This window comes from Silene latifolia, chromosome 8 (genome assembly GCF_048544455.1).
Source record: "Silene latifolia isolate original U9 population chromosome 8, ASM4854445v1, whole genome shotgun sequence".
Taxonomy (NCBI): Eukaryota; Viridiplantae; Streptophyta; class Magnoliopsida; order Caryophyllales; family Caryophyllaceae; genus Silene; species Silene latifolia.
Window position 1 is genome coordinate 42,801,944 of NC_133533.1, and position 26,328 is coordinate 42,828,271.

The window sequence follows — 26,328 nt, forward strand, 5'->3', positions numbered from 1 at the left end:
ACAACCAACCACGCCACGACCCAATCCCCCCATTATCGCACTGGCCTAGCCACCATTGTACTACTAACCATCACGGCCGCACTCTTCTAAAAAACCCACCACCCACTCTTTCACCCTACCTACAATCTTCGCCTCCACCATTATACCATTCGCTCCACGCACAATCCTTCCCCCATCCGTTGAACACCTCACCCCTCTCACTCTAACAAACACTTCACCACTACTACTGCACACTCGCTCCCATGCCACCTCCCCTCCGTCTCCACCATTCACGCCGTCTGACAGCTACCACCACCCACACCACCCACCACCACCTCCTATGCCGTTAGCCACCCCCACAAATAAAATAGAGTTAATCATAAATAATTGAGAGAGAAAAATGTGAAGAAAAAATGAAGGATAGAAATAGTAAAAATGAATTGCGTTGAGTAAGACGCACAATGCGAAAATCAACAAAAATATTAATACTCACTCTACATTAAAAAGATCTTAATCACATATTCACCCTAATTAAAATTACACGTTTACATTTGATTAGTTGCACTCTTTGCACTAAATCTACTCATTAACCCAACAAATGTCCCACTTAAACCCACAATTACTCTTAGTAGAAATGGTGTAAGCGAGAGAGCACATAAACTGCAACATAAAATGCCAAAAATTCTGACCATTTAATCTCCACCCTTCCTTCCTTATCACACACCCACCTCCCCTGTTTTCATCAACCATATTATATTTTAACTCTCTTCAATTTTCTCTCTCTCTCTCTCTCTCCATTTTTTTCACTAATTAATTACCCTTTTTAATTTAATGCTACTTATTTGTATTATTCTAGTTTTTGAAAATACTAGTTGAATTTCATCATTTCCCTCAATTCTCATATTCATATAATATAAGCTTTTAATGTTGCACTGAAGACACTGCAGATCATCCTATATTTTCGCATTTTCATTTGAGTTTTAAGGTATTTTTTCATGAAACCCATACAGATTCTTTGTTCAGTCAATAACATTGAAATCAATCTATAGTTGAATATACTTCTCCTGTAGACTGTAGTCCTGTTCCAATTCATTCACTGTATACGTTTTTCAAACCCCGTCACATATTTTGAAAAACGTATATAATCAAATTGAACAGAGGAAATATTTATTTACTCTTTGTAAATTTGCAATTCACAATTCATAGTGGTTGAAAAGAAAAGCTGCTGAAGATATGGCGCATAAGAATGGAAGAGGAAAGAGCAAGGGAGATAAGAAGAAAAAAGAAGAAAAGAGTATGTACTCTTTAATTCATTAATCTTTAATTTCACTCTTTTTCTTTTTTGAAGGTTTTATTATGGCTTTTGTTAAATTATTTTCATATGGTAAAATTAGTAAAGTACGGATTAAGTATTATTAATATTCCGTAGTTTGGGACAATTTTTGTTTGTTATATAATCGTGTTTATTGTTTTGCAGTTCTTCCCGTTCTTATGGATATCACCGTTAACCTTCCAGATGAGACGAGTGTCATTTTGAAGGTTGGTCTGACGATTTTCAATATATGCATACTTCAACTATATTCATGTAAATAACTAAATTTGTTTATATTGAAAACGGTTTTTAAGTAAATAATCATTTATTTGAAAGTGAGATTAATTAGATACCTTAATGGTATTAGCAAATACGGAGTATTTCAATGGGTTGCCTACGCATGAATGTTCTTTAATGAATTTTATTTTATATTTTTGATTATATATATAAGACTAAGGTGGTGTCATTTTCCTCATTGGGTGGGATCAAATCTATGTGGGTACTTTTGCATTTAAAATTAATATCTTAGGAAGTAATTTCCTTTTTATAAGCTATTTGGTGGAGATGATGAATTTTGTTCAAGTGATTTTCCATCCTAGCTAGACAATGAAAATATTGTTTTTGTTTATAAGTAATTAAGATTTATGCTTAATGAGTGTTCATGTGGTTAGCCTCTACCATTAATTCATTAACGTAATTTGTCGACATCCATCATATTTTAAGATTACATATGCGTGGCAGAAATCCCTTAAATTCAAATGTCGCATAAAACAAGCTTTTTTACGTTTTCATCAAAATTTGCACACTTCTGACGTTCGCTTAATCACTCGGTCATCGCCTCATTGTCATTTCTTTATTCAGAATCTGCCTGTTTTGTCTATAGTAAATATACACCACTCAGTTACTCATTTTGTCGATATTTCTAATGTATTTTTATTTAAAAAAAACAGGGAATATCTACAGATAAAATTATCGACGTCCGCAAGCTGTTATCAGTAAACACGTCGACATGCAACATCACCAACTTCTCATTGTCTCATGAGGTTGGAAACCATACTCTTACTCACCTCTAAGGCTCTAATTATGTTTTTTAACTCAAATTGGTAACTCTCCAAAGTCATCAATGGGGCCTTATTGCCTTACTAATGATGTGAAGAGGACAAATCTCCCTCAATCAACAAAAATTAACCACACCATATTTGACCTTTTACCTTTTTTACCTCTTGCTAAAAAGGGCAAATTAGAACCACAAAATGCATTTTGTATACAAGTAGCATGAATTGAAATTGGAATTGTCCGAAAATGTGCAGGTTAGGGGTCCACAATTGAAAGATACGGTGGACGTTGCAGCTCTTAGGCCCTGCACTCTTACATTAGTTGAAGGTGATACATTATGCCCATGAAAACGACCCTGTCTTGCCTTATCTTCTTAATCTTCTCATCATACATATGGACTCACTCCTTCCAATTACTCTTTCTTAAAACAAACAAATTAATATTTTAAAATTAAAACGGGGTTAAATTACATTCTATTTATATAGATAGAATAGGACACATTTATACTCATTTCTAAACATTTTGTTTTTGTCTAATCTTCTGTGTTTGACCGTTTTAAGTTTAAGATGAATAGTCTAATCTTAAACAACAATTTGTATACTCATTGAAACCCAAGGATATCACTAATCGTAATTTTTTTTTTTTTTAAAATCTACTAACAAAAAATGAGTAGTTTAATAAAGTATAAAATAATTGTCTTTCATCATTTTTGATAATGTAATGAGACAACTAGTGCAATATATCGCTAAAGATAGTTGAACCTAAGTTAAAAGTATCGCACCTCTTATGACGATATATCCGTTACAAGCTTGTGACGGTTATTACCTGTCTTGTGTATTAATAAACTCCTTAGTGTATAACCCAAGGTCAAAATACACCTATAAATAACCACCCCGCCAAAAACAAAACAACGAATTAATTAAATCACGAAACGACAGCGTTTAATCAATCAACTAACAACTAACTAAATTGTACGGTTTTTGGCTGTTAACAGAGGCGTACGATAAGGAGAGCGCGGAGGCGCACGTTAGAAGACTGCTGGACATTGTAGCGTGCACCACAATCTTTGGTCCATCGGCGCACGTTAAGGATGTCAGAAAGGCGGTGGACGGTAAAATGGTGCACGATAAGACGAAGAAATCGACCGCAAAATCCGCCGGCGGAAAGCAATCGCCGCCGTCGACGGCGGAGGATACCGACGGAAAAGCGAATGCGTCGGAAAACCGAAAAAATGATGTTTCCGCGTTGATTGACGGCGATGGCGAAACGAACAATGCTTGCCCTAAGCTCGGAAGCTTCTACGACTTCTTTTCGCTTTCGCATATATCTTCTCCTCTTCAGTGTGAGTGTTTTTGTACCTTGTTAATTTTAATTTGCGTGTTTGTTCGGAATTATGTTTGATGAAATGTGAGGAGATTCGTTGGAGTGTTGTTTGTTGATCGTCATAGTTGATTTGATGATGTTGCAGTTATCCGACGAGCAATTCGACAGGTTGATGATCAGAATGTAGAGGACGATCATCTGTTTTTTCTGGATGTAAGAATTTTCTTGATTTGTGATTGACATTGTACTATGTTGCAAGCGAAATACTGCATAATTTTATGAAAATGTTGATAGTGGAGCCCAGGGCTAGCCACTCGGCAATGAAAATTTGAATATTATGTTTCGAATTTGCAATTTTAGTTTTCTAAGCAATTCTTTTGAATTGCAAGTTTGCACCCTTTAGAAGTTTGAATTTTAGCCCCGTCACTGATTTTAGGATTTTGTGGAGCAATAGGCTAGCTGAGATAATCTCATATTCTCATGTCCGTGTGTGGCGAGCACACATGGTATGTATAGCGCTTAATCTTGCGTGTTAGACAAGCCCCTATGTCTCACACTAGCCTTTGTTGATGTTCAATAGGTAGTAGGCTGGATTAGAATGTCAATAACTTTTCCACTTTGATAGTAACTAGAGCCATCTGGCATAGCCACATCAATGCTTCGTGTATTGATGACATAGTTTCCTATGAGTAGGAAGAGGATTAAGAGCTCTAGTGTTCTGAAGTTCATTGTGTAAAGGCTGTGTGTTTAGTTATGTTTTGGAATAGCAATTAAATTGCGAAAATACTCCTTTAACCTTTAAAATTCACTAAAACTTTGTTTAGATAGGGGAGTTTGTAGGGAAAGGTTGTTTGGGTAACAAAATGGAGATGAAGGGTTTTGAAAGGGAGGGAAAATGGATCCCTCCATCTCCCTCGTACAAGGCAAATGGACCCCCCCTCCACTCATCCTCTCTCTTTCCCTCCATTATTTGTCTCCAAACAAATCCTAAGGTACATATAGATGAAAATGGTGCTGTATTGTCATGTTTTATGTCTATATTTTCTTTGTTAGCCTGAGCTTGTTTTGGAGGGCGTTGATATTTTGTTAACATTGTTTTGGGCTTGGATCAGATTAAGCTGTGCAATGGTAAGCTGGTGCACGTTGAGGCTTGCAAGCAAGGTTTCATTTGCATTGGGAAGCATCGTATTCTCAGTCGCAACCTTGTTGATCTGCTAAGACAAATTAGTCGAGCTTTCGATAATGTGAGTGTCAACTTGTCTCGTTTGCTGTTGGATATAGACATATAGTATGTGGTTTACACAGTTGCATTACTCTTCTGATTATGTGACTTCTCAGTTAATCATCAATTCATTATTTTCAAGTGGGCTAGTTATTTCAGGACTTACTGCAAGATGATTTTGTATGTTTAAGACTTTAGACACAACTTTTGTACCCTACTGGCCTACTATTCATTTTTCTTAATGGGTTTATAATTTTAGTTGCAATTCCATGCTGATTTGCCGATTTGAAACATAATCCATGTTTGATTTTACTTGGTTTGCAGGCTTATGATGACCTCATGAAAGCATTTTCCGATCGTAACAAGGTACGTAATTGTCTTTGTTTTTTGTTTACATTCTGGACCAAGGTTCTCAAGATTATCGTAGTCATCTTTTCCTTCAACCTCAGTTCCATTTTCCTTACAAAATTTTCTTAAATATTACAGTTTGGCAACCTACCATATGGCTTTAGAGCAAATACATGGCTCATTCCTCCTTTTGCAACACAGTTTCTTTCTACGTTCCCTCCTCTTCCGGTGGAGGATGCAAATTGGGGTGGCAATGGTGGTGGCTGGGGAAGAGATGGCAAAAGTGATTTGATACCTTGGGCGAATGAATTCCGCTTTGTTGCGTTAATGCCATGCAAGACTCCAGAGGAGAGGCAAATTCGTGATAGAAAGGCTTTTCTTACTCATAACTTGTTTGTAGATGTAGCAATTTTCAGGGCAATTTTCGCCTTGCAGCATGTCTCCAAAAAAATGGATACGAACATGGCTGCAAATAATGAGATTCTTCATTCTGAGAAAGTTGGCGACTTGCTCGTCACTGTTGTGAAGGATGTTTCCCTTGCAAGCTGCAAGCTTGACACTAAGATAGACGGGCGTCAGGCCACTGGATTGGATCGGAGGAATCTTACAGAAAGAAACCTGTTGAAAGGGATTACAGCTGATGAGAATACAGCTGCTCATGTATGATTGCATTGCTGTTATTGAGCTGTATCTTTTAGATGGTTGAATAAAAACAGAATGCTCAAATAAACTGATTGTTTCTTTTCAGGATGTCAGCAGTTTAGGTTATGTTAATCTGAGGTTTGCTGGTTACATTGTTACTGTCAAGGTTGAGGTGAAAGAAGATGCTCTAGTTGAACCGTTATCTTCAAGCTTGGAGTCCTTTGATCAACTCGATGGTGGCGCCAATGCTCTTAATATCAACAGGTCACTTATCTTTGATATGTGGACTCTGTAAATGATGATCTTACTTGCAACTGTGGTTTACGCTTTACTTTTTGTTTTTTAACTCTTGATTCAGCGACTTTAGTTTACTCGCATACTTTTGGTTTAATGTTGGGGGTTGGAGGGAATTTAGGGGCCGTTTGGTTCAATAACATAAAACGAAATGGATTCGAATATAATTTCATTGGGATTTCAAATCCATTCACATATAAAGTTGTTTGGTTCATCTAAACTTGTAAGAGGGGAGAATGAAATTTGAAACCAAGGGGGAAAGGTGGTTATGGGACTCCAAGGGGTTGGAATGGAGTTAGAATCCATTAGGTATCAAAATTCATTCCAAAATGCTCTAACCATACATTGGAATGGAACAAATCAATTCCAATCCATTCCGAGAGACCCAACCAAATATCTTCTTACTTGTAAATATAGGGATTGTCCTATGGCTTTCTCTCGTTGCCCACAAGTCAATGGTTTTTTCTCTTTTTTACATTTCTTGCAGTTTAAGGCTGCTGCTTCATGAAGGAGCGACTTCCGATAATCAGAAATTGTTATACCAGTCAGAATCTGTAGAAAAGGAAAGGCTTAGGGCCTCTCAGGTTCTTGTTGAGAAACTGTTGGAGGACAGTCTTGCCAAACTTCAGGAGGAGACCCAAAGGCAAGACAATTTTGTGAGGTGGGAGCTAGGAGCTTGTTGGATACAACATCTCCAAGATCAGAAAACTTCAGAGAAAGACAAGAAAACTACCATTAAGAAAGCTAAGAATGAGATGAAAGTTGAAGGACTCGGAACACCCCTTAAATCACTCAAGAGCAAGAAGTCGGAAGTAACATCTTCTGTTCAATCTGATATTTCAAAGTCCTTAGTAGAACCCCACCTGAGTGATAGTGAGCCTGAACTGAAAATGATCTTGTCTGAAGAAGCGTTTAATCGTTTAAAAGAGTCCGATACAGGATTGCACGAGAAGGTGGTGATCACATTTATTTACTTAAAACTAGGTACATTTTTTTCACATGTTGTAAATAGTAACAGTCTATTAACAATTTTTTTTAATGCAGTCTTTGCGGGACTTAGTTGATCTCTCCCAGAAATATTATGATGACGTTGCTTTATCTAAGCTGGTAATGACCTGGATGTTTTTGACATTGTCTTGAATTTCTCAGTCCATAATGCACTAAGAGGCAGATGCAGATTTCATCTATTTTAGTGCAAGATAATAATTTGATGTGTCAGTTTTTATGAAAATTCAAGAAAGAAAATTATTGCCAATCAAATTGATGCACTTGCACAGCTGCACCTTAATTGTTGACATTTGGTCCACCACTGAGAGCACTTGGATCATTCCGCTATCTTAACATTTTTATTTATTTACAGGTTGCAGATTTTGGTTCATTGGAACTCTCCCCTGTCGATGGGAGAACCTTGACTGATTTCATGCACACGAGGGGTCTTCGTATGCGTTCTCTTGGGCGTGTGGTAAGTTTCATGGTCCTTTGTCTTTTTGCTTCTGCAACAATATTTCAGTTGTTTCGATATGTCTCATAAGAACGTGGGTCATTTCATAGAACACATTCATTCGATTTGGAGTTCAATTTATAATTACCTCGTGAAACATTTTTCTTTGTACAGGTGAAGTTATCAGAAAAACTGTCTCATGTTCAGTCTCTCTGTATCCATGAGATGATTATTCGAGCTTATAAGCACATACTTCAAGCTGTAATTGCTTCAGTTGCAACCAATGATGTGGCTGTGACCATTGCTGCTGCACTGAATTTGATGCTGGGGGTCCCAGATAATTCAGAGAAGCTGTACACGATCCACTCTCTTGTGCGGAGATGGTTGGGATTGTTCTTGTTGAGACGATATGACTGGGGTATTGGTGGATATAACTTCAAAGATTTGAGAAAATTTGCCATCTTGCGTGGACTGAGTCAGAAGGTAGTGGATCATTACTTAATCTTTCAGTTTAATTTGTTCATATTAAGCTGATATGCAAAATAGTTAATTAAATGATGTTAAGTCAAGGAATGACATTCAATACGGGACACATTTGTTGGCAATAATGCGGAATATTTTACACAGGTGATATAGGACACTAAGGACAGCAATTTGGCGAAGTTTACTCTCAGAGTCTCAGTACTTACGAGAAGTTTAGTTAGCTAATCATTTTCTAATAGTTTGGCGTGTGTAGATTGTCTTGACCTGATTTTTTAGTTGATTGTACTGAGGGTGTAGGAGTTTATAATTGTATGTCGCTAGGATACACACAAAACTTACAATCTCTTTGTGTATATTTTATTCCGCTAAAAGCTTTGGTATTAATGAACTTTTTGGTTTTTTTTTTTATTATTTTTTACAGGTAGGTCTTGAGCTAGTTCCGAGGGACTACAATATGAATTCTGCAACTCCTTTCAGAAGAACAGACATTGTCAGCTTGATACCTGTTCATAAGGTCAGGACTAAGAAATATGGAGTAAATGTTATCAATTTCATCTCAAAAAGAGCATATATTATGCGGAATGCTGGTTGAAGATGTTGAACTAAGTGTTATTTTGTGTCATTATTATCTTGCAGCAAGCAGCATGCTCATCAGCTGATGGAAGGCAACTTTTGGAGTCATCGAAGACAGCTCTGGATAAAGGGAAACTTGAAGATGCAGTTATTTACGGGACTAAGGTTTCTTACTACTTACTATGATGGGATACTTGAAACTTTTCTGTTGAGTGTCTTGAAAGAAGTTCAATTAGGAGAGTTGGCTACTTGGTGTGTGATATTTAATTTTGGTTGTGTTTGCAGGCTTTAGCAAAGCTGGTTGCGGTTTGTGGTCCCTATCATAGAATGACAGCGGGAGCTTACAGTCTCCTTGCTGTGGTCTTGTATCATACTGGAGATTTTAATCAGGTGCCTTAAGTTTCACATTATGCCTTGACAGATATAGTTACCTTTCCAATTTTCGAAGAACTCTCATCGAGGTTGCAGGGTTGTAATTAGCATATCACTTTTTATGTCTACTAGTTTCCATTGTCTAAACTCTAAACAGCATGTTCTTCTAATGTGTCTTTTTGGCAATTAATTCACAGGCAACAATCTACCAGCAAAAAGCCTTGGACATCAATGAGAGGGAACTGGGGCTTGATCATCCAGATACAATGAAAAGTTATGGAGATTTGGCCGTGTTTTATTACCGCCTTCAGCATACAGAGCTCGCTCTCAAGTATGATTTCTTTGTAATATTTCTATGTTAGACTTTAAGAGTGTATACTTTATAGGTTGTATTGCAATTAATAGATTATACCACCAGTTGTACAACTGGTGGTTTAGAATCCGAGCTCTGCACTAAAGTTTTCGTGTTTTGTTTTAAAGAATCTGAGATATACGGTAAAGTTTCTGAATTCACACACTTAAACATAAAAAAAAAAAAACTTTTGAAAAGCTCCGAAAAATAACATAAGCTCGGATAAATGTATAGTGGTTGTACAATGCTTATTATACAAGTGGAGGTATAGTAGTTTTTGTGGTTGTATTGTGAATCTTAAAATGATCAGAACCATTTGTTCCGGGTGGTGTTTTGGCGTACTTGAAACTTAATGAAATATTCTGCATTCTGGAGAAACAATGTCGTCTATAATCCATATTGCCATGTGAATTTGGTGTCAATTAAAACTCAGTTTCATTGTGCCTCTTATCTGTAGTGTCATAACACTGATATATCTGTTATGACTTCAGGTATGTGAAACGTGCTCTGTATCTGCTTCATCTTACGTGTGGTCCATCCCATCCAAATACCGCTGCCACCTATATTAATGTGGCTATGATGGAGGAAGGCTTAGGGAATGTGCATGTTGCCCTTCGATACCTCCACAAGGCTCTAAAATGTAACAAAAGGTTACTAGGCGCGGATCACATTCAGGTTCTTTGCTTGGCCATTTCCTTAATGCTTTTATGGAGTAAAATTAATTTCTGATTGCGCCATCATTATGTTTGTCATTTTTCTTTGAACTGTTTCAAATTTAGTACCCATCATTTTATTAGCTGTAGTGCTGTAAGCTAGTTCAATGGTTGCCTTATTTTTGGTATGCTCTTGACGGAAAATTCGTTCGAGATTTTTAAGCAGCCTCTGACAGATTTTGTATAATACTCATCCTGTAATATGTGCACATGTATGGCCAATACGCTGTACACTGCTCAGGTTCTGTCTGAATTATTGACAATGCTTTTGAAAAACTGCAGTGGGCCATATGAATTGCTTCACCACATTTAATTCTTGTTTAGCCAAAGCCCACTATTGACTAGCTGTAATTGTTGTTTTTCCCTGTTTTCTAGACTGCAGCTAGTTACCATGCTATTGCCATTGCACTTTCATTGATGGAAGCCTATCCATTGAGTGTTCAGCATGAGCAAACAACCTTGCAAATTCTTCGAGCTAAGCTAGGTCCTGATGATTTACGCACACAGGTATTTATTCTTCGTTTAATTTTTATTTTCTTTTGAAGAGATCATTGTTCACTTTGGTTAGAGTGAAGCTAAAAAACTGTGCTGGATTTTAGCATGTGCCTTTAAATCAAATGCCTTTGTCAGTCCGAGCAATGTCCTTCCGTTGGATAGATTATTCCAGGAAGATACTACTAATTAGAAAGTTCCCACTCGAAATATGTGCTTCATGATTTAGTAGAAACTAGAAACCTTGTTTATGCTTCCTCAGTTTCTGGAGCAAGAAACTAAGTGCATTAAATTTATCTTGGCCATTTTTTGCTTCATGGTTGGTGTCCTATCTGCAGGATGCTGCTGCTTGGCTTGAGTATTTTGAATCCAAGGCTTTTGAACAGCAGGAAGCTGCCAGAAATGGGACACGAAAACCTGATGCTTCCATTGCCAGCAAAGGCCACCTGAGGTATATCCTTGAAGTCTTGAACGTTGGACTTGCTTAGGTCATTGTGTCATAAGCTGTTGATCTTTTGTCCATTTGTTTTGGGGACAGGGAGATGTGTATCTTCAGTTTTTATTTATTAATTCGACCATAACGATACTCTGTATGAAGTATTTACACGTAAGTAGGGTGTTCAGTTCAATTTTGTTTTGTGTACACATTACTTTGTTTGATTAACTTGGGGGTTTGTTCATGAAAATTTTGATAAACGTTGAGGTATTGTTTATTTGGTTCAATGCTCATGGGTAGCTTTCTCTATGGATGCATATGCTTATTGTTTGTCTAGCCTCTGACTGATGCCTGTTTTTGCTTTATATTGCCAGTGTATCAGACTTGCTTGATTACATAAATCCAAATCCTGATACTAAAGGGAGAAATTCAATGACAGCCAAGAGAAAATGCTATCCGGTGAAGGTATACCAAGTATAAATCTAGACCTTTTATACAATTTCCTTTTCTTTAAATTTTATGACTTGATTTTTGAATAGGTTAGCAGAATCCTTTCGTTATAATGGGTGCTTTGGTGGGAAGTTCTTATTTGTTTGTTGTGACCTAAACTATCAACACCTAACCGTATCTTTCTAGTCAAAATAATTTTTGGTCCTTGCATGACTTCCCTACTTGTTGACTTTTTGGTCGTACATGCATAGGCTGCAAGATTTATCAGTTTGATCACTGTGGATGCTGCCTATATCTTAGCGTAGAAAGTTTTGGTACTTGAGCCTTGAAAACAACTACCAGCCACTCAACCATTTCCGTTATATTTGATTCCTTGGATGCTATCTGTGGTGGATTGAACTGGTTGAAATGAAGGACAGCTTCTCTGAAGTCACTATGGACTTGCAACTAATCAGATTAGAATTTCCTAGCAATCTGTCTATAGAAGTCATATAACAACCAGCTGTTGCTATTCAGTTCTTGTAATTAATGGTTTGATATGATGAACTGAAACTATAACTTGATAAGAGTCAGTTTATTAGCGGGTTTTTACTGTTGGTTCTTCTTTGGATTCCTCTCATCTAGCTATTTCCAATGTTCAGATCCAGGAGAAAGAAAATTCTTGCAAACCCGTCACTGAGGATTCTACAAAAGATACACCCTTGATTACTTCAGATCGAACTGATCAAATTGATGAACATATTATTGATGAATCCGACCAAGTTGCATTTGATGAACTAAATTTGGCAAGTAACTCTGAAGATCCAGTTCACGAAGCCGTGCCTGTACTTGAAACCACAATTGAGGAACATCACGTTACTTCCATTAATGTCGTGCCTGAAACCAATATCGAAGGCGATGATGGGTGGCAGCCAGTCCAGCGGCCTAGATCGGCTGGAGGTTATGGCCGCCGAGTAAGACAGAGGCGTACAACAAATGGCAAAGTATATGGTTATCTAAAGAAAGAAGTTGTTGAGTTAGATCATGCCCGATTGAATAATTCTCCACAAGGTACAAACTATCGTTTCATAAAGAAAAGAACCCTGTCACCTGGAAGTTACACAGATCATCATATTGCAAAAGGTGCCTCCCAAGTCGGTAAATCTGGTCAACGAGTTATGAAAGCTGTGAGTTACAGAGTCAAGTCTGTGCCTCCTTCTGTGAGAGAAGAATCAAGGGAGGTCACTGGCAAAGAAATTGAATCTGGGCAAAATCTAGAAAAAGCTTCCATTGTCAGTCTTGGAAAATCTCCTTCCTATAAGGATGTGGCAGTTGCACCGCCAGGGACAATTGCTAAGCTGCATTCAAACGCCAATGAAAATAATGATCTAATAGACACAGAGGTTTCTGTTGGAAAATGTGTAGATGCTCTCTCTCAGGAGGCTGAGGTAAAAGTTGACTATGTTAAAGAGATTGATTTCCGTCTCTCAGATTCTGATCTGTCATTGTCTGGTGAAAGCATCCTTGAGTTGATTCAATCAGATGGCATAGCTGGAGTGCCTATCACTATTGACAGAGCTGAAAGTGATACAATTGACATTCATGAAGTTGTACCAGGGAATGGTTGTATACATGATGAGATGCCTTCAATGAGTTCTTCTAGTGATGTGAATTTCGAGATGGTTGAGTGCAGTTCTGAGCTCGAAAATAACGTAATATCTTCTTCGCAAGTGGAAGAGCAGTTGGAGGACAAACTGATGGTTACTAGTTTGAGCGATCCACAAGATATCCCCTGTAGGAAGTTGTCAGCTTCCGCTGCACCATTCAAACCATCTCCAGCTGTTACGCGTGTCACTCCACTGCCTTTGACCATAAGTCATCAATCAGGTCCCTGGTCAATTCTCCACCCTGGACCTGCTGGGGTTATGCCAAGTGTCAGTCAAATGCTCTCCTCACCTCACCATGCATACCCATCTCCTCCTGGTACTCCTAACATTATCCAACAAGTGCCATTCATTTACCCTCCTTACAGTCAAGGTCAGCCTGTAGTTGTACCTACAAATGGCTTTCCTCCAGGTGGCAGTCATTTTCATCGCAATCATTATGCTTGGCAATGCAACATGAACCCGGTGACACCAGACTTTGTCCCAACCACTGTTTGGCACCCAGTTGAGTTTTCTGTAGTTTCATCTGTTGAACACAATCCTTCATCTCCAAGTTCTGAGACTAACCCAGGTCTGGCTCCTCTTCTTCCTGAAGATATTGGTGTCGGGGAGGAAGTGGAGAAAGAAGTGACACTTAACTCAGACAAATGGATTGGTATGGAGAACGAGCACCAAAAAACTATAAATGATGCTATATCCTGTCAGGGGACAGAACAACTGAACGTTGACTTTCCAAAAAAGAACGGTGTGATTGGTGTTGAGATTAACAAGCCTGATCATCAGGTGAAGAATGATGAGAGAACTTTCAGCATTTTGATTCGTGGGAAAAGAAGACGAAAACAGACTCTAAGAGTGCCAATTAGTTTGCTTAGAAGACCTCATTGCTCGCAGTCATTTAAAATTGCGTATAGCAGAGTCTTGCGAGATAGTGAAACTTCTAGGCCTGTGCCCTTATCATCTTGAGAAAGTAAGATGGCACGTGAATGAAGAATTGGTTTTAAACTTCAACCAGTGCTGTTTCTTAAACATTACCAGTTCTCTTGTTGCAGTAATTTGACAGGCTTAACGTTTTTGAGAAGATCAAGGTTAGTTTTGTGTACTTAGAATTTGTAGAATCATTTTTTTTTTTGTTTAGGCAAGAAGCGTGTTGTAGACTGTACAATCTTAGAAAAAACTACAGGTGAATGAGTAGTGGATGCAGTGACTTCGACCATTGCCATGCTTGAATTTTTCTGAGAGCTGGATTTTTTTTGACTGCAGGTCTATGTCAGGGATTTTTTGTCTAGTGAAGTAGCAGTTTTTCTCTCAATATCTGAAGAATGTGTCGCAATTTGATATATTGAGGATAGAAAATCCCTGAATTTTGATTCTCAGAATCCATAAACCAATTTACTTTTGATTTTGGCAAAACATTGACCTTATCGATAATTAGATTCAACCGTGTATGCTAAATGCATCAGCAGCTGTACTAACGAGGTATTTGTTTTTCGTTCTCTCTCATTCAATAAAAGGTTTCATTTGATTATGGTTTCTTTTCACCATTGCAGTAATTTTGTGGTTTATTATAGCTTATACAGTTATACTCTCCCCTTGACTATGGATTATCTGCTTTTTTGTTTGTTTTTGTTTTGGGACCAGTTTCTAGTTGTAGGTACGCCTCTTATTATGAAGCGACTATTCGATTTGTTTGTCGATTGTTTTTCATTATGGTTCATTCATGAACAATCTCTCTCTGCGGTTAATACAAAAGTAGAGGGTACATCTGACCACTTCTACCCACGTCATTAGCGGGAGCTTTGAGCTTGTGTGTGTGTGGGTGTGGGTGGGGGTTTGGTAATAGAATGAAAGAAGTAACGAAAGAAGTACTGCTTGAAAAGAGCCCAAAACTTCATTGCAAGTGAAACCTACTTATCTGTACACAATCACCAATTTACTTAGTTTTTTTTAGTTTTGGAGTAGAAAACTGGAAATAGGAGCTGAATGAGTCTCCCTCATTTTGCTCTAGAAAATCAAAATTGTGAGTTATCTTAATCTTTTCCGACCTGAACTTCAGCTCATTTGGAAGGTAGATGTTTGTGCTGTCTTCTCCGATTTTCTTATCATAGAGAAGACCTGTAATACAACTGTTGTAACAATGAGAGAGCCTAGCAGAAACCCGTAGCCTATCTTCCATTCAGATCCCGCACCCCCAACTTGGATCCCGAGCGCTATATTTAGTGCTCCGAAGAAGAGGGTAATTACTCCAAACCAACGGTGGTATGCTGCCCATAGACTACGTAACTTAGTCTCCTTGTCTGGTCTTATGAAGAATGCCAGTATCTGAAAATATTCGTAGATAATGACCAGATGCTACATGGGGTTTCAGTATAACATATGTGGAGGAAGGTAAAAAAAAAAAAAAAAAAAAAAAAAAACATTACCTGAAGAACACTGAGTGACAAAGCAAAATACCCAATGCCTCTGTGAGCAGGAATGTCTGCATGAATTTGGTTATAAAGCGCTTGACCGACCACAATCCCGGCCAGTGCAATGATAAACCCTGTAAACTGAATGACAGTGTGGAGGTAATACCACAGGGGCTCCTTTCTCTTTAGAAACCTGGCTACCATTGCTCCAATAGGAAGAATTAACCCCCATCCAAGCATACCGAGTATCCCGTGACTCCTTTTCATCTTGTCAAAATTTCGGCCTCCACTGTCAGTTGCAGCAAATCCTGATAATTTGCCAAAATATTAGAGTTTTCTTCCTTTGACAACCAAATGACTACTTTTTTTTTGTCTGTAACTATGGCGACTGACCATATGATAAAAAAAAAAAAAAACATTTTAAAGTAACTATGGCGACTGACCTGTTGTATAATCAATTCGTATGGTGGTTTTATCGTCATGCATTGAGAGCTTGTGGTTAATAGGAATCCTGCTTCCGAAAGCTAGAAGAGTTGGTTGCTCAGAGAGAGGAGCATCAAACTGAAGCTGGAATCCAAGGTAAATGTTAGCGCCGTCAAGCACCACAACTGGTGGAATGCTGGTGAGGTTGAGTTCCCCCTTTCCTGGTTCGACCTCAGATGATTTCTGTCCTTTGAGATAATACTGCTTTATTCTGGCATGCCCGGTTTTGCTAATCCACCCAACCATGGCACTTCCGTTCACCATCATTCCATCTTTCGAGAATCCCATTCCTACCCATCCTCCTGTGTATAGTGATGATAATACTATGGTTACTGTATTTTCCTTGCTCTGGTAGTACTGCATTATTAACAACAGTATTAGGCACAAGTTCTTTTGAGAGTTCCGAAACTTTCCCACAACATATACAAAACAGAACAAAACTTACCCTCAACACGAAAGTCTCCCAGACGTTTCGACAGCTTGAATAAGAGAGATTACCATAAGGAGGAGGAAGAAAAGTTGCTAAATCAATATTGCAGAACTGTGATCTTTCATCTTGAACTCCTGCATTTGCTTCATCAGCATGAACTGAAGCAATCACAACCAAAACCCAGAACCCGAAAAGCAAACCCAAAACTCGATATCTCGAGTTCCTCATTATTATAGACGTAGTACACAATAAATTGCGTTAACTGGATGATTAAAGGGATGATTTTTGTAAGACAAGGAATTACAAGAAAAAAAAAACATAAAAGATGTAATAAAGTGGTAAGGAGGTTGGGATGTAACAGTCTCGTGCATTGAAAGTAAAGAGAATGTGTTATGTGTAAGAAATCTGGGTTATGTTATGATGTTGAAATGGGGTATATCCCTATAATATAAGGACTAAGGTGGTTGGTTTTGGCGGGTAATCATTAGTTACTGCCTTTTCTTCCTACTTCAATTTCTGGTCTTTTGACCCTACGTTTCTTGCTTCTGTTTTCGTCTTTCGTGTTTTTCAGTGTCGTTCTTAGTAGCGGAATTAGGATTTATGGTTCTTGTTATCACGTTTAAAATATAAATTATTAGGGAGTATCATTTAAAAACATAAAATATGACAATGTGGAAAAAAAATAATACAGTAGCTTTTAGGTGTATAAGGGACCCAATAAGTTGGTTATAAGTAAACTTTTGCCATCAATAACTTGTCTAGTTTGTGATTTTTGTATGACTTTTGAAGTGTGTTGTTGATGTTGGAATGTCAATTATGCAACATTTAGTTTGCTTGAAAATCCAATATTCCATTGGGTCGGTTATTAGTAATTAGGGTGAGAACCATGTATTGAAGACCTGAAGTGAGATTTGGAGGTTACGAGGATTCCAACACGAACTTTAATTTTCTCTCACTCTTGATATCATGAGAAAAACATCTCAATTAAAAGTTTAAATTAATGGTTGCAGGCAGCTTAATCAATTGTTCTATATCTTAATAATTTGCTTCGAAATTATGGGATCGACATTGAAGAATATTTATAAGCTTCCTCACGCAAATCAATATTTTTTTTTAGGTGTCAAAGGTTTCTGACTACATAGTTAAGTAGAGTTACTGCCTTACTGGTATTTGGCTGCTGCAAATTAATATACCATAATGTGCTACACAAATTCTCATTGAAGACATGACATATCCGTCACAAGCTAAAGACGGATACCATTTTACCTCACAAAGTACCCACTTTTTCTCTTTCTGCAACACTATTCATGTGGTCCCCTTTCTCCACTAACCCATTTTGTTACCATTTTATCTCACAAAATATCCGTCACAAATGGTAACCCGTCACAAGGGAGACCAATTGAATGTGCTAAACATAGTTTAGAGGTCAACCTCCACAACCTTAAGTGACAAGATATCTGTAGGTCCTTTAAATAGAGGTAAGTTAATTAATTAGGTAGATTCTTCATTTAATTATACAAGTTGATTAGATAGGATAGACAACTAACTAATAACCACCTTATTCTGGTGGCCTGTCATGTTTCTCAACGTACAATATCACTTGAGATTCTTCTTTGACTTAGAGGTGTACAACGTGGCGGGCTAGCCCAACCTAGCCCAGCCCAATCCGGATATGTGGGTCGTAAAAAGGTGGCCCGGTCAGCACACAGCCCAACCCGGTCAATCGGTCATCCCTTAGTGTCGGGCTAGTGCCACAACTTCCTCAGCCCAGCCCGGTCCAAACACAAAATAAAATAAAAATAGAGGCCTAGCCCGTTACTGAGTGGGCCGATTTAGTGCCAGGCAAAACTGGCCCAGCACTAGCCCGGCCCAGCTCGATTCTCATTTAGTGCCGGTTCAATGCCGCACCCACCCAGCCCAGCCCACACTGGCCCGGCCCAGTGTACACCTCTACTTAGCTTCTAACATTTCAACAAATCCCCCTTATACTAAAAGAATAAGGATTATGAAATGTTCTCTCCAAAAGCACTTCTTTAGTTAAGGAAACAAATAAGATTGATTTTCTTCCATTAAGGCCCTGTTCTTTTGGACTTAAAGTCACTTAATATAAGTTCAATTCAGATACTATAAGTTGATTCGATTCGATTCGATTCTATAAGTTCGATTCGAGATTCTATAAGTTCGATTCGATTCGATCCTTTTAAGTTGATTACATTCGATCCTATAAGTTGATTCGATTCGATTCGATTCTATAAGTTGATTCGAGATCCTATACCTCACTTAATTTAAGTTCAATTCGAGATCCTATAAGTTGATTCGATTCATTGATTCGATCCTATAAGTTGATTCGATTCGATCCAATAAGTTCAGTTCAGATCCTATAAGTTAAGTTAAGTTCAGTTCAGATCCTATAAGTTCAGTTTAGTTCAGATCAGATAAGTTTCAGTCCAAAAGAACAGGGCCTAAATCATTATCCTTTTATCATATCTTATTTTTATCAAAGTATAATTTGTTATTAAACTTTAAAATATAACTATTGATTGAAATAATATAAATTTGATATAAACCCATAAATTATATATTACTAAATTTTTCATTTGGAGCTATTATTAATAATTGAGCACATAATTACCTGTAGAAAATAAAACTAAGCTCATATTTTTAGCTTATATGATGAATGTTTTTTAAGTAATTTTATAAATAGACGTCATTAATTTCGAATTTAAAAAAATCATTAAAATGTACATTTACTTTTTTTTTTCCTCCAATCAAAATACATTTTAGCATGAAATATGAAAATTAATAACGTGCCGATTTAACCTATGATTAAAACATGCTAAAAATAAAAACCCTATATATACCGCGCATGCAGTGCGCGAGAACTAGACTAGTTAATATATAAATTGTAAAATTATATTTTGCCACAATTGATGTGTCGAAATGTAAGCGGTGTTAGTGTGACATACAATGGGACACAAAAATGGAACAGATGATCCTCAGTCCTCACTAATCATAAATACCACCTCTCGAGAATTTACCGGCCAAATTATCTGACATCTATTCAGTGAAATGAATAGTGCCACAAGGATATTATGACATAGGACATAGATTTACTATAAATATAATGCATTTATCAACTGCATCCTGAGTATTAGCATTGACTACATTAAGTCATTCATTTATTTCTTCCACATACCATATTCATACTAACTTTTGTACAAAATTCCATGTCATGATGCAATTCCATCCTTAGCAAGGCCTTGTGCTATGAGGGCACCCTTAACTACCTTCAAAGACTCAACAATGTCATCACCTAGCTGGTGAGGATCCGAGACAGTATCTTCATCGACCGATATTACTATCGTCATCTTGTTCACATAGCTTTGAAAGTTGATCATCAAACCCTATACCATATCACGTCTTTTGTGTTATAATAACATCATCATATTGTGGAACTTCTAATCAACAAAAAAACATTATTCGAGCGTATAACAAGATAAAAGGTTTGAGTTAACATTGCTTTCAATAATACTCCCTCAGTTCAAGTCATTTCCATATGTGAGGAATCTTGAACGAACATATGGAAAGGACTTGAACTAAGGGAATACAAAAGACCAATAAAACGCGCGATACGCCAGTTTGAGAAGCATCAATAGAGACCCATTACTAATATTGAAAGTATTAAAAACAAAGAAGGTTAATAGAAAAGTAGTAGTAAGTTACTTACATGTGGTTGTCCATAGGAAGTTGGAGCCAAGAAAGACATAGGATGACCATAGAAGCCTATCTCTTCCAAAGGTCCTACTAAGTTTGAGAAGCACATTGTTGTATGTGTATTGATTCTGTGTGACAATACACTTGCAACCTGCAAATTTAATAATTAATAATAGATCATTATTTATGCTAATTTATACTCCGTACTAATTAATTAAGGATGTTTTAGTAGCTATGACAACTAACCTTAGTACCAAAGAGTTTCATAACAAATTCAGAGATTGAATAAGTGAGTAAAGCCTCAAGAGAGTGCTTTTTGCGATCGACTGTTGCCTTGGCTTCTCGAATGTAATCCAGAGGATTGTCTCTCAATGCCAGAGTAAAGGGAAGAATTACATATCCTACTGCATTCCCCCATTTTGCTTCTGCATCTTTCTCCATCATATCAGATAACGCCTGTCGTCAAGTTTATTTAGTCTTAAACTCGAAACACTTCTGAAAATGAGAGCGTTATTGTATGCTACTATATATGCTTACTTGTATTCCTCCGGATGGTCGTAAGTTTATTAGTAGTACTGATCTAAGCCTCATTTTCTTGAGAAGTTTGTTTATTTGCTCCTTAGATTTATGTTTGTTTACTTCATTTCCTGAACACAAAATACACGGTATCAGCCTTTTCATGACAGTACGCGACTTCTTTAAAGCCAAACTTAATTTACCGTATTTCCTGCTAAGATACTTAGACAACCCAGCTTCTGTCACTCCAAGTGCTACATCATTGATCGTCTGCACATTAAAAACTTACACGACTTTTACTCGAGATCAATCATTGATCGTCCAATACCTCTTTTTTATTTTAACATCGATGGGAGTGGTAAATTACGAAAATATAAAACTATAAATGAGTATTAATTAGTAACTTACAGCAGCCATTGCATTCTTGACCAATTTCAAATCATCAAGACTAACCATCTTGTAAACAACCCTTCTAGGAGTGAACACAGAAGGAATCTTAAGAGGCGAATCATCCTTCAAAAACACCGTTGTTGCCACAAACAAAGCAACATCCACTAAGGTATTCCAACACAATGTCAAAACCCACCATAGGCCTAAAACCCGTCTCCAAAACACACCTTTCTCATCATTCCTTGTCTTATTTTTGCTTGTCTTTTGAGGAGGTATTGTCGGTAACTCCTCGGGATTTGACATCTTACGCATAAGGGCTAAAAGGAGAGAAACGAGAGATGAGCCATCCCCTAAAGAGTGGTGAATTCGGAACATGCCTATCGCTTGAGTCTCCTCAGAGGTCTTGACATGAAGAATATGGAAGTCCCATAGTGGCCTTGACTTGTCTAAGCTTGTTTTGCTCAGATTGTATATGTAATTATCGACATACTTTTCCGGTAATATATTGTTTTCGAGGTTGATTTTCGGGATTATTATGTGATTGTCCAAGTTCACTTCCGTTCTTACCCATTTCAGTTCTTCACCTTTACTTGCATCTCCTACCTGAATACATATTTGTATACATGATTATTATTAGCAGCGCGTAATTTGTACGTACTAGGCTAATACTCATACTTCATGATTAAACAAGGACAGATTTCGACAAAATGTATTTTTTCCAACGTCGAAAGACAAGACATTAGAGCGAGGCTGAATCTAAAAAAAGGGTTGAACGCGATTAAGAAAACATTACCACGAGACTAGAGAAACGAGGGTGTTTTAGGAGCGTAAGTGGGAGTTTAGCCTTGATAAGATCGACGTTAATAGGAGTCCGACAACCCATAATAGCCAAAATATGTATATTAAAAGTTGGCCTATGAAATATGAGTGAACCCGGACTCAATGGCTCTTCTTCTTCTTCGAACATAGCAACTTCGTCTTTGCTCATAGGCTTAACTTCTATTGGTTTGATTACGCCTCGCTTACGTCTACTAATGACACTCTCCATTCTAGTGAACTCGAGATTAACGTAAATATACTATGAAGTATGAACATATACATATTTATAGGGCTTATGAAAGAAAAGGTTTCGAGTACGTAATAAATAGCTAAGTGATGAGTCGAATTTAGCTTAGCAAAGCACATTTGTTGTTTACTGGTTATACAAAGTAGGAGTATTAAATAGAAAGATGAAGAGGTTGAGAGAATTAGAGTTATCAATTTAATGCTATGATGTTTAGCTTTGGAAAATATGAAAAATGACGTAAATTTGAGTTGTATCAAGACAAATCGCACATATAATTTTATACGATTCAATTGCAATACGTGTTCTTTGTTGGTGATGAGAAAAGACACGCACAAACAAAAAAGGAGGCGAGAAAAAAAAATATGGAGGTGCGGGGAATCGAACCCCGTGCCTCTCGCATGCGAAGCGAGCGCTCTACCATATGAGCTACACCCCCGTTGTTGTCCATTTCTCACATCAAAAATTATATCTAGTCTTCCACGTTTCGCGTAATGCTATGTTCTTATTGTGCTAATATCTTCTGTATAGTTATATAATCAATACCACTAATTAACATTCTTGGAAAAAAAAATTAATCAGGAATAGAGCAATAATGATCTTCCACAAAGTAATATGACATGGCCGTCAGTTTGTGGATGAATCGACATTTCATAATCCATAATTCAGCGTGTTTGTTTTAATAAAACCGTGCTACACAGATTTATCCATACAAAGATTATGTGTAACAGTGTTATTCTGGTGTTTGAGATCATCTTCGTGTCAGTTTATCTGGGTACGGATTTGGCCGAGTCTGATTTGCTCTGTCTACTCATTGGTAACTTGCGTATATTTTTAAATTCCAACACATTTTCGCGGTATGTTTTCTAGATTATGAGCAATGAAAAATACAAGGCCGTGCTTCATAGAACAACAGTGAACAAGGATGTCATGGCCTGTCTTCCTTGAACCCCCATCAGATCATAAGGTTGTACCTATTCCAAAGCTCACCAGTGTCCAAAATCCTGCCAAATATAAGACCCTCTTAATGCTCCTTTTCGCAGCAATGTTTTTATGTCATTGATCTTATTTTCTGCAAGAAACTTTGCTGTTTACACTTACAGTTACAGCCAGAGTGAAGACTCATTTAATTCATCAACAATTGAATAACAGGAATTTTGTACCATGTACTTGTAAATTTGTATCAGACTATCAGTTGTATGTGAATTCTCGACTGTTTTATCATGGATCGACCAAAAATGCTTCTGTGATTTCTTGACAAAGGTAAAATTTCTTTCGATTTTTTCCAGCAGAATGTTCGAGAAAGTATGTTTATTAGCTGGATTTTATGCGTAGTGGAAATGGCATTGAACAAAGATGCGGACAGAGGAATACAACAGTTAAAAAAGCGGATTTGGTAAAAAAGGGCAGAAAGCTTTCTCTATAATATCAGAGCCAGGTTTCGATCCTGGGACCTGTGGGTTATGGGCCCACCACGCTTCCGCTGCGCCACTCTGATTTGTTGATTATCATGCTCAAACTTTATTTAAACTCATGCTATACGGTTCTGCAAGCTTAACTCAAATCAAACATGCAAAACTTTGAAAACGTTTCCACTCGAAACAAAAGCCGGTTACAACAAATTAAAGAATTCAACTATCATTAATCCGACAATAATGTCCTTATTAGTCACTCATATTATCGTATATGGAAAGCGTAGAAATCAGGGTGTAGTCAGGAGGGCTAATGTCTCGTAGAATAATAAAATTATTTTTTTTAGAAAGATATATGTCTAGTTCTTTTTCCTCTCTCGGCGTCTCTAGATGATTTAACTTTTTAGTATGTAACTCATCTCCTTCATAATACGAGTATACTAGATTTCATGCTCGTGCGTTGCACGGTTACTAAATTGTTTTCTACTTTTAGTTAATTAGGTAAAATGGGTAATATAAAAGTTTAAATGTAATTGTTTTTGTGAGAAATTTAATTTAATAAATTCGGTTAGTCATACCACATATAAATTAGGTTCTGTCTTCTATAAAATATGGCTAAAAGATATTGATAATATATACTTCCTCCGTCTCAATCGTTTGTATACCTTTAATTAAAATACCCCTCACAAAGAATAGAAAAGGTAAATAAATAAATGAGACGGAGTAAGTACTCTGTACTACAAAAATAGAGTAAATACATATTTGCTATAGTCAAATTCTTGTTAATAGCTTTTGATAATTGTAAAGTTCTTACTCCATTATATGCTAATCAAACTCACAAACTTACACTTTGTAACACCCCCATATACCAAGGAGCCTTAACAAAACCTTCCCTAGCATATGAAGGTGTTACCATCTCGGCTACCCGAGGAAAGTAATAATCAAAAGTCGATAAAAGAACATTTACAATTATTATAAGTGATCTAACCAAACTACTAAAACAAAAGATACAACTCAATATCCTTATGTGAACTATCTCTGACGTAACTTGAGTAACATTGACGTGACAAAAAGTAATGCATACATACACCTGTAATATTTTACTCCGTACATCACAATAAGAAACATAAGCCCCTATAATTTAATGTCTGTCATTTCTCTAATCACAAAAGCATACTCGTATACAATTCAATAATCCAACAAAAGAAGGCCGATAACTGGGAAAAATCTTATAAAATTTTAATGAAGAAAACACTTTGTCACGGATCGGACGGAGTGCCTCTTTGAATATAAGACGTGGCATTTAAAGAAAGCATACTCCGTATGTTTTACTGAAATTGATCTTTACTTAATTTACTACTAAAAAAAGACAGGTGTTTTGCTATTACCCTAATTTTTATATGAGAGACTGAGAGTAATTATAATGTGAGATGTAATGCTAATGCGAGACATTTTATATGAATATATGATGGATAATTACTATTTTATTCCTTATTTTTCATTTTTATTCTTATTCGATCAAATTATTGTCGTTCGTTAATTAACGGATGCTATTATTCTTGTAGTGATCAAAATTGGGCTATATAAAGTGATGAAAAGTGAGATAGTTTAAATCATTATGTGCTTATTATTTATATAGCTTTATAAATTATTTAAGTAGACTCTTATTGAAATTGAAACTATATGATTCACTGCATTTAGAAGTATTAGAAACAATATGTGGGAAATATGTTGAATGTTATTCACGTTTATTGTATCCTTACACAAGCATATGACTAACTATATATACAAGCTAGGAATCTTCATATTTACGGTAAAGAATTATTTGCAACAGCTATATGTACAAATAAGGGAAGGATCAATCAAGGATAATCCCTTGATTTGTGAGAGCAACGGCTCTTTAGAGCCTTGGGTTTATTACCCCCCTCAAGTTGGCGCGTAGAGGTTTGAGACGCCCAACTTGGGTAGTAATTCTTCGAATGGAGCACGACCCAAAGCTTTAGTAAAAATGTCCGCCAATTGATGCTTTGTATGAACGTAGCTTGGAGATAGGACTCCTTTTTGGATCTCGTCACGAACGAAATGACAGTCGATTTCAATATGTTTGGTTCGTTCGTGAAAAATGGGATTGCGAGCAATATGGAGAGCGGACTGATTGTCACAATGGAGTTGTATGGGACGGTAGTGATGTATGCCGAGGAAATCAAGGAGGCCTTTGAGCCATTTGAGCTCGCAAGTAGCATGAGCCATGGAGCGATATTCGGCTTCGGCTGATGATAGCGAGACCGTTTTCTGTTTCTTTGTTTTCCATGAGATAGGTGAGTTGCCTAGGAGCACGAGATAGGTTGAGATCGAGCGGCGAGTAGTCGGGCATGCCGAGTAATCAGCATCACAATAGGCTTGCAAATGTAGATCACTAGCAGCTTTAAGTAGAATGCCTTGGCCTGGTGCGGTTTTCAAATAACGCACGACCCGAAGTGCTGCGTCCCAATGGTCCGTGGTGGGGGCGTGCATAAATTGAGAAAGTATATTGACCGAGTATAAGAGTTCAGGGCGTGTTATGGTTATGTAAACAAGGCGCCCGACAAGACGACGATAAGGTTGAGGGTCTTGCATAAGAGGAGCCGTGGAGATGCCCAATTTATGATTCGGCTCCATAGGTGTACTTGCCGGTTTGGAGCCCAATAATCCAGTCTCGGACAAAATATCGAGTGCATACTTACGTTGAGAAATGAATATCCCGATGTCATTGCGAGCAATTTCGAGCCCAAGAAAGTATTTGAG

At 37.2% G+C, this 26,328-nt stretch overlaps 3 protein-coding genes and 2 non-coding genes across 8 annotated transcripts; 1 reads left to right on the forward strand and 4 right to left on the reverse strand.

Moving 5' to 3' along the window:
- The first annotated feature begins 754 nt into the window (after positions 1-754).
- On the forward strand, positions 755-14,663 carry LOC141596770 (protein REDUCED CHLOROPLAST COVERAGE 1-like). Of its 4 annotated transcripts, none has more exons than XR_012522587.1 (25): positions 755-964; positions 1,186-1,273; positions 1,457-1,518; positions 2,242-2,334; positions 2,602-2,674; positions 3,342-3,689; positions 3,816-3,883; positions 4,783-4,914; positions 5,217-5,258; positions 5,379-5,900; positions 5,989-6,146; positions 6,664-7,129; positions 7,221-7,283; positions 7,537-7,638; positions 7,792-8,100; positions 8,522-8,614; positions 8,737-8,838; positions 8,959-9,063; positions 9,243-9,376; positions 9,889-10,072; positions 10,486-10,617; positions 10,941-11,053; positions 11,413-11,512; positions 12,130-14,216; positions 14,392-14,663. XR_012522587.1 is itself a non-coding variant. In XM_074417017.1 (24 exons), the coding sequence occupies exons 2-24, from the start codon at positions 1,213-1,215 to the stop codon at positions 14,092-14,094; spliced, it is 5,427 nt and encodes a 1,808-aa protein (XP_074273118.1). In that variant the 5' UTR covers positions 755-964; positions 1,186-1,212; the 3' UTR covers positions 14,095-14,344. The 4 variants fall into 4 exon arrangements, 2 of the variants coding, with proteins under 2 accessions (XP_074273118.1, XP_074273119.1); XR_012522588.1 differs by having other exon boundaries at positions 11,413-11,503; XM_074417017.1 differs by lacking the exon at positions 14,392-14,663 and having other exon boundaries at positions 12,130-14,344.
- Positions 14,664-14,997: 334 nt separating this feature from the next.
- Positions 14,998-16,853, reverse strand: LOC141596771 (cytochrome b561 and DOMON domain-containing protein At3g61750-like). The gene is made up of 4 exons (XM_074417019.1): positions 16,465-16,853; positions 15,980-16,376; positions 15,552-15,844; positions 14,998-15,450 (listed from the first exon to the last, which is right to left on the reverse strand). The coding sequence occupies exons 1-4, from the start codon at positions 16,675-16,677 to the stop codon at positions 15,181-15,183; spliced, it is 1,173 nt and encodes a 390-aa protein (XP_074273120.1). The 5' UTR covers positions 16,678-16,853; the 3' UTR covers positions 14,998-15,180.
- Positions 16,854-19,580: 2,727 nt separating this feature from the next.
- Positions 19,581-22,117, reverse strand: LOC141594308 (wax ester synthase/diacylglycerol acyltransferase 11-like). The gene is made up of 7 exons (XM_074414412.1): positions 21,863-22,117; positions 21,088-21,672; positions 20,883-20,949; positions 20,701-20,810; positions 20,410-20,619; positions 20,177-20,314; positions 19,581-19,853 (listed from the first exon to the last, which is right to left on the reverse strand). Exons 1-7 carry the CDS (start codon positions 22,115-22,117, stop codon positions 19,680-19,682), a joined length of 1,539 nt encoding a protein of 512 aa, XP_074270513.1. The 3' UTR covers positions 19,581-19,679.
- A 381-nt stretch (positions 22,118-22,498) lies between these two features.
- On the reverse strand, positions 22,499-22,571 carry TRNAA-CGC (transfer RNA alanine (anticodon CGC)). The gene has a single exon. It is a non-coding gene; the product is annotated as a tRNA-Ala (tRNA).
- A 987-nt stretch (positions 22,572-23,558) lies between these two features.
- On the reverse strand, positions 23,559-23,630 carry TRNAM-CAU (transfer RNA methionine (anticodon CAU)). The gene has a single exon. It is a non-coding gene; the product is annotated as a tRNA-Met (tRNA).
- Between the last annotated feature and the right edge of the window lie 2,698 nt (positions 23,631-26,328).